The sequence below is a fragment of the Notolepis coatsorum genome, assembly GCF_963971535.1.
Source record: "Notolepis coatsorum genome assembly, contig: SCAFFOLD_1859, whole genome shotgun sequence".
Lineage (NCBI taxonomy): Eukaryota > Metazoa > Chordata > Actinopteri > Aulopiformes > Paralepididae > Notolepis > Notolepis coatsorum.
Window position 1 is genome coordinate 1,452 of NW_028174341.1, and position 8,549 is coordinate 10,000.

General features: G+C 45.2%; 1 protein-coding gene across 1 annotated transcript in view; it reads right to left on the reverse strand.

Moving 5' to 3' along the window:
- Positions 1 to 690: 690 nt before the first annotated feature.
- Positions 691 to 8,549, reverse strand: part of LOC311247572 (uncharacterized protein) — a gene marked incomplete at its 3' end in the record, with an annotated part of 31,619 nt that continues 23,760 nt past the window's right edge. The window contains 3 exon segments of the mRNA XM_084338605.1: positions 691 to 798; positions 1,715 to 1,790; positions 3,810 to 3,951. Of these exon segments, the coding sequence (XP_084194731.1) occupies positions 691 to 798; positions 1,715 to 1,790; positions 3,810 to 3,951 (326 nt within the window).

Genomic DNA, 8,549 nt, shown 5'->3' on the forward strand with positions numbered 1-8,549 from the left:
CCAAAAATGCCTTTCACTTGGTGAAGAATCTTAGGCTCCTCAGCTTTTACCCTCATCCTGCGCCCCGTGACCTGCTGGGGATCCACGTTTGAAAACCCCCGACTCAGGGGTTATATGTTCCCTGCCATGTTGTGCCAACGGGTGCCAGTCGAGCGTCTGTACCTACTACCCTGAGTGGACGGGCTGGGGGACATGGTCTGTACCTACTACCCTGAGTTGACGGGCTGGGGGACATGGTTTGTACCTACTACCCTGAGTGGACGGGCTGGGGGACATGGTCTGTACCTACCCTGAGTGGACGGGCTGGGAGACATGGTCTGTACCTACTACCCTGAGTGGACGGGCTGGGGGACATGGTCTGTACCTACTACCCTGAGTGGACGGGCTGGGGGACATGGTCTGTACCTACAACCCTGAGTGGACGGGCTGGGGGACATGGTCTGTACCTACTACCCTGAGTGGACGGGCTGGGGGACATGGTCTGTACCTACTACCCTGAGTGGACGGGCTGGGGGACATGGTCTGTACCTAGTACCTACTCTGAGTGGACGGGCTGGGGGACATGGTCTGTACCTACCCTGAGTGGACGGGCTGGGGGACATGATCTGTACCTACTACCCTGAGTGGACGGGCTGGGGGACATGGTCTGTACCTACCCTGAGTGGACGGGCTGGGGGACATGGTCTGTACCTACCCTGAGTGGACGGGGCTGCAGGACAGGGCCACGTTGTCCAGGTTCTCGTTGCCCCAGCTCAGGCGGTACGAGTCTCTGTCATTGTCCCTGGTAAGAGTCGACACCTGGAGCAAAATAACACCTGTTAGCCAAATACACACTTGTCACTACTACTACTACTACTACTACTACTACTACTACTACTACTACTACTACTACTACTACTACTACTACTACTACTACTACTGTACTACTACTACTACTACTACTACTACTACTACTACTACTACTACTACTACTACTACTACTACTACTACTACTGCTACTACTACTACTGCTACTACTACTACTACTACTACTGCTACTACTACTACTACTACTACTACTACTACTACTACTACTACTACTACTACTACTACTACTACTACTACTACTACTACTACTGTACTACTACTGCTACTACTACTACTACTACTACTACTACTACTACTACTACTGTACTACTAAAACTACTACTGTACTAATACTACTACTACTACTACTACTACTACTACTACTACTACTACTACTACTACTACTACTACTACTACTGCTACTACTACTACTACTACTACTACTACTAATACAACAACTACTACTACAACTACTACTACAACTACTACTACTACAACTGTTACTACTACTACTGCTGCTACTACTACTACTACTACTACTACTACTACTACTACTACTACTACTACTGTTGCTACAACAACTACTACAACAACAACTACTACTACTACAACAACTACTACTACTACTACTACTACTACTACTACTACTACTACTGCTACTCTCTTTTGTTTTACTGATGTTCAGGGAGAGGCTGTTCTCCCGGCACCACATCGCCAGGTTCTCTACCTCTCCCAGGTAGGCCCTCTCGTCGTTTGCAGAGATCAGTTGTACTGGTACTACTACTGCTACTGATTGCTGATTACCATACAAGAAGCATACACGTCTGTCTATATACTGGGATGGTGGTTGGTCCTGTGGCTGCAGTACCTGGTGGCTGGCGATCATCTCCTCCATCAAACCCTCGTGTCTGGGGGAGTAGTATCCATGGTGTATGGGGGTGGAGCTGGTGGAGACAGGACAGACAGGTCAGTGAGACTGCTGGATGTTACTATGAAAATGTCACATATCGCACCAGGGTAGGAAATGAACAAGACAAGTTCACAAAAATGCCCCTGAAATTAGACTGGCCCTGAAGTTCACATGGGGAAAAACACTTAAAGGGCTAGATCCACAAAGAATGGATTGCACGGAGCAAGTTGCACCCTTGCTTACAGTTCATTATGAATTGAAAATGGGGGACCCTGATGTAAACAAGACAAAGTCTTTCTCTGGTCTGCATTCCCTTAACAATTGTGTGTATTGAGCCGTACTGTAGTGTACCCATTCTGCAATCTGTTAATACAATTTTCATTCAGTCAATCACCGTGCAGATTGATTGATTGAATGAACGTTTTATTAACAGATTACAGAATGGGTACAATACAGTACGGCTCAATACACACAATTGTTAAGGGGATGCAGACCAGAGAAAGACTTTCGTCTTGTTTACATCAGGGTCCCCCATTTTCAATTCATAATGAATTGTAAGTAAGGATGCAACTTGCTCCGTGCAATCCATTCTTTGTGGATCTAGCCCTTAATGTCCTACCCGGGTCCACACTGTAAGAATGGACTTAAGCCTCATGGAACAATAGATTCCTCTGACTTGGCCCAGTGTGTGTGTGTAAACTCAGTAAATCAGTGGTGTAGTCGAGGGTATACACTAGGGCTGTCCCCGACTAAGGATTTGGATGGTCGACTAGGATTGGCCAAAATTTGCCGTTAGTCGACTATTGGTCGACTTAAAAAAAAAAAAAAAAAAAAAAAGTATAATATTTTTAAACTTTTTATTTTTATTTTAATTTTCTTTTATTATTTTTATTTTTATTTTATCATTCCATTTGGGCTGTGGGGGGTGCTTAATGTCTGAAGGAGTCGACTGAAGGCTTCTTGTCCTCTGCAAAAGCATGCAATTGGTCCACTGATGGATACATCTTGATATTTGTCTAGTCTAGTGTGTTCATTAGATTCAATTCATATTTTTATTTTTAATTTTTTTTATATTCGACTAAGAGGTTGGCCAGTCGACTACGGCTCCTTTCGACCGATTAGTCGACTAATCGATTAATAGGGATCAGCCCTAGTATACACAGGTACAGTACACAGAGCATTGTACAACACAGACTGTAATGGTGTAACGCTAGCTACATATCACAGCTGCTCAAATGAATGTGTCTTTTTTTTTTTATATACAAGATCTACGGTATATATCTTTAGGGCATTTCTGCTTTATAAGATAGGACAGTTAGTGACAGGAAATCAGGGGTAAAGAGAAGGCAGATGACATGCAACAAAGGTCTTAGGCTAGATTCAAACCCATGACATTGTGATTATATATTAATATAGTAATATATATTATATTATTATTATTATATGTGATTATTGTGATTATTGTGTGCACCAGGTAAGAAACTATTAAAGAAGTTTAAGTTGTGGGCGTCCTGGCGGCTCACCATGTTCGGTATATTATGGGATGCATCCTATCATAATGAGTCACCGGGACGCCCACAACTTAACCCTTTCACCACCACACTACCGAATGGTTAACCCTTTCACTGCGACAATACAGAAGGTTAACCCTTTCACTGTCACAAAACATATGGTTAACCCTTTCACAACCACACTACAGAAGGTTAACCATTTCACTAACGGGTCTGTAGTGTGGTAGTGAAATGTTAACCTTCTGTAGTGTGGTAGTGAAATGTTAACCTTCTGTAGTGTGGTAGTGAAGGGGTTAAACGTGTGTAATCGTTTCTTACGTGGTGCAGGGTCCGGACAGGTTCTTCCATAGTTACAGAAATAACCAGCACTCACAGAACTGTCCTTCAGGTGCGTGTGTTGAGCACGGCAGAGACAACGTACCCATTTCAGCTATAAGCCTTCTTCAGCGCTATGGTACAGTGACCCCATTTATTCCTCCTCTATTTCCCCATCCAGTCACTTTGACTCTCCAGTATTGCCTGGACGGGTGCGCTTGGTTTACCTGTCTGTGCGTGCCCCCTCCAGGCTGAAGCGGAGGTAGTTCATGCCGTCCAGGTACTGGCCAGGCAGCGAGTCGTCCCCCAGCTCCCGCAGGTCCTCGGCCCTCAGGTACTCCCCTCCATCCCCCGTCATGGTGTCATCACCTGGGGGGGGACGGGGGACGGAGAGAGATGGAGAGAGAGAGAAAAAGAGGAGAGAGAGAGAGAGAGAGAAAGAGGAGAGAGAGGAGAGAGAGAGAGAGAGGATTGTTTGCAAATACTACTTTACAAATGTCTGTCTCACACACACACACACACACACACACACACACACACACACACACACACACACACACACACACACACATACATACATACATACACACACACACGCACACCTCTACACCTCTATCTTCTTTGCATCAGCATTCTCAGCCTTGTGTTATCTGTGCTAAAGCTCTACTGCAGCAGTTACCACTACTGCCCAGCAGGTGGCATCATTACAACTGGCTGCAGGCAAACTAAGCCAAAATACTTGTTAGTGTTTACTCCATGTGTGGTAGGAAGCTTACGCTAGACCAGCATAACACTAGTTTACTCCAGGTGTGGTAGAAAGCTTACGCTAGGCCAGCAGAACACTAGTTTACTCCAGGTGTGGTAGGAAGCTAACGCTAGGCCAGCAGAACACTAGTTTACTCCAGGTGTGGTAGAAAGCTTACGCTAGGCCAGCAGAACACTAGTTTACTCCAGGTGTGGTAGAAAGCTTACGCTAGGCCAGCAGAACACTAGTTTACTCCAGGTGTGGTTGAAAGCTAACGCTAGGCCAGCAGAACACTAGTTTACTCCAGGTGTGGTAGGAAGCTTACGCTAGGCCAGCAGAACACTAGTTTACTCCAGGTGTGGTAGGAAGCTTACGCTAGGCCAGCAGAACACTAGTTTACTCCAGGTGTGGTAGGAAGCTTACGCTAGGCCAGCAGAACACTAGTTTACTCCAGGTGTGGTAGGAAGCTTACGCTAGGCCAGCAGAACACTAGTTTACTCCAGGTGTGGTAGGAAGCTTACGCTAGGCCAGCAGAACACTAGTTTACTCCAGGTGTGGTAGGAAGCTTACGCTAGGCCAGCAGAACACTAGTTTACTCCAGGTGTGGTAGGAAGCTTACGCTAGGCCAGCAGAACACTAGTTTACTCCAGGTGTGGTAGAAAGCTAACGCTAGGCCAGCAGAACACTAGTTTACTCCAGGTGTGGTAGGAAGCTTACGCTAGGCCAGCAGAACACTAGTTTACTCCAGGTGTGGTAGGAAGCTAACACTAGGCCAGCAGAACACTAGTTTACTCCAGGTGTGGTAGGAAGCTTACGCTAGGCCAGCAGAACACTAGTTTACTCCAGGTGTGGTAGGAAGCTTACGCTAGGCCAGCAGAACACTAGTTTACTCCAGGTGTGGTAGGAAGCTTACGCTAGGCCAGCAGAACACTAGTTTACTCCAGGTGTGGTAGAAAGCTAACGCTAGGCCAGCAGAACACTAGTTTACTCCAGGTGTGGTAGAACGCTAACGCTAGGCCAGCAGAACACTAGTTTACTCCAGGTGTGGTAGGAAGCTAACGCTAGGCCAGCAGAACACTAGTTTACTCCAGGTGTGGTTGAAAGCTAACGCTAGGCCAGCAGAACACTAGTTTAATCCAGGTGTGGTTGAAAGCTAATGCTAGGCCAGCAAAACACTAGTTTACTCCAGGTGTGGTAGGAAGCTTACGCTAGACCAGCAGACCACTAGTTTACTCCAGGTGTGGTAGGAAGCTAACGCTAGGCCAGCAGAACACTAGTTTAATCCAGGTGTGGTTGAAAGCTAACGCTAGGCCAGCAGAACACTAGTTTACTCCAGGTGTGGTAGGAAGCTTACGCTAGACCAGCAGAACACTAGTTTACTCCAGGTGTGGTAGGAAGCTAACGCTAGGCCAGCAGAACACTAGTTTACTCCAGGTGTGGTAGGAAGCTAACGCTAGGCCAGCAGAACACTAGTTTACTCCAGGTGTGGTAGGAAGCTTACGCTAGGCCAGCAGAACACTAGTTCAACAGCTCACAGCAGAACAACTGAAATACATACTGTAGTCAGATAGTGATGTTCTTTTGTCACTAGCATACTGGCTGCCTGGGGAGGGAAGAGTTAACAATGGAATCAAATGAAAAGAAAAGTTAAAGGTGCACTGTGCATATTTGGGGGAGGTGTTTGTATTTGCAGTTAGTTTACAAAACATTGTAAACTAACTAACAAATCTAAACAAGCTGTGAACCAAATGTAAGTCCAGAAGATACTTTGACTAGTGAATTATGTTTGTAAAGGAAATTGTGTGCCTTGCCGTTGTAAACATTGTATACATGATAACTTTTCATGTATAGCTTCAAACAATGTTCCAGCGATCCACTTGTCCCAGTTTGTTTATTCAGATGTTAAAAAAATATATATAGGCTCCTCACATCCTATATATTGTTATCACGCCTCTTGAGTTTCAGATTTCTCTCCCAAAACTACAGAGTGGAGCTTTAACAACAGAAGAAAACCATTCAGCTCTTCATCGTGTTTGAAAATGATAATTTGTTACCAGGATTAGTTAATGTATTAGACAACTCCAAGACTACAGTAGAACATACAGTAGGTGCATGCAAGAAATTTAATTCCCAGGCAATTTGACTAGTTCGAGTTAGGATAGTTAGTCATATAGTCATCTTTCTCGTGACCCCTCATTGGCCACAGTCAATTACAAACTTTCCTTTGTCCAAGGGAAGCAACTGTGATTGGAGGATCAATAAACGAGGGTGGGGCTTGAGATATGGCAGCTTCCAAAACTACAGGAGACTTGATTCACACTTTGTAAATGCTCACTTTCTGAAAGTGTTTCACCGATGGTGAATGTGAGACAGGTAAACAGCTTCACTGAGAAGAACCCTGAGACTTATCCCAGAAAGAACAAACTGGTAGCATCTCTGTCGTTGGCCTCTTGCAGGGATCCAGCCCACAATGTTAACACTAATAAAGGCTGAGTTAAACTAACACCACGAGGCAGAGGCAACACACACCGAGCTGCGGTGGGGGTTTAACTCAGCAGCATTAAAAGCTCCTCACATCCTCTGCAGCCGTTCCAGTGAGACTATTTCATAGCCTTATCCTGCAGGGATTAGAGAAGAAATGCTTTGATGTGACAGCGCTGTGGGTAAAGACTCTTTTCTGACGAGCGGGCGGGCTGGTTCTGTTGTTTTATTTAGCCTCTCTGCTCTCTGGATTTTAGGAATAACACAATTTTCATTTCATGTGCAGTTCCGCTCCCTTAGCTATTGTTTTACATGTGCAAAAAAACAGAAGAAAGAAAGAAAATGCGCTCGTATCGGGGGGGATAAAATCAAAACAACACTAGAGTCTGTGCTCAAATGTAAAAGACGTGTGTCGATGCTCCAAGCAGGAACAGAATTCATAATGTTCTTAGGAGGAATCTTGCATTCCAAGCGCTTTCTATGTTTGTTTTAGTTTTTTTTCAATCCAAATATCATGATACAGTTAGCATTCCAGTGTGTAACCAAATGGGCTATTGCAATACCTTAGCAGCGGATCATATTGGTGTTATTTCAAGTCTGTGACGATCGTCTACGTTAACCGTCTCCTTCACATGATTCATGGTGGGTGTCTACACAGTCAGAGATGTCACTGTTTGTTTTCATGCGTGCAGAAGAAACCATTCATTCAGCCATGTTCAGCGATGCCATAATGTGATGGATTATCTAAGCTCTGGACATTTTCAAGTCTGTTGAAGTTGTGTTTTCCATACTGTAAGAACTAATGGGTTCTCCTGAACTGAAAGGTAGGAAAACGGACTGCTATGAAAAATGTTGAGGCTTTAACGCAGGGTTAGCACAGACTTCAAATAAGACCGGTATGATCCTTTAAGTTCATTCGCCATGCAAGTCACGCCAATCCTCACTAGTGCAAATCACAGCACACTGAGCACAGCAAGCCCTCACACACGGCAGTGAATACCTTCCACGTCCATTGAGTCGTCAGACATAACGTCATCGCCAATGGGCCTGATCACTGTGGGTGGACAGCACAGTCAGCACAGTCAGTCACTAGCTAGCTAATTCAGACAGCACAGTCAGTCACTAGCTAGCTAAACCAGACAGCACAGTCAGTCACTAGCTAGCTAATTCAGACAGCACAGTCAGTCACTAGCTAGCTAAACCAGACAGCACAGTCAGTCACTAGCTAGCTAATTCAGACAGCACAGTCAGTCACTAGCTAGCTAAACCAGACAGCACAGTCAGTCACTAGCTAGCTAAACCAGACAGCATAGTCAGTCACTAGCTAGCTAAACCAGACAGCACAGTCAGTCACTAGCTAGCTAAACCAGACAGCACAGTCAGTCACTAGCTAGCTAAACCAGACAGCACAGTCAGTCACTCGCTAGCTAATTCAGACAGCACAGTCAGTCACTAGCTAGCTAAACCAGACAGCACAGTCAGTCACTAGCTAGCTAAACCAGACGGGATCATCCCTATGTTCCCCGGGTCCTATGTTCCCCGGGTCCTATGTTCCCCGGGTTCTATGTTCCCCGGGTCCTATGTTCCCCGGGTTCTATGTTCCCCGGGTCCTATGTTCCCCGGGTTCTATGTTCCCCGCTTTGATTGATTAATAGATTGAAAATTTTATAAATTTTTATTATTTTATTAATTATTAATGTCCGCCTTGTTTCGAACGGTTAAGCTTAGGCCCTCTTTCGAA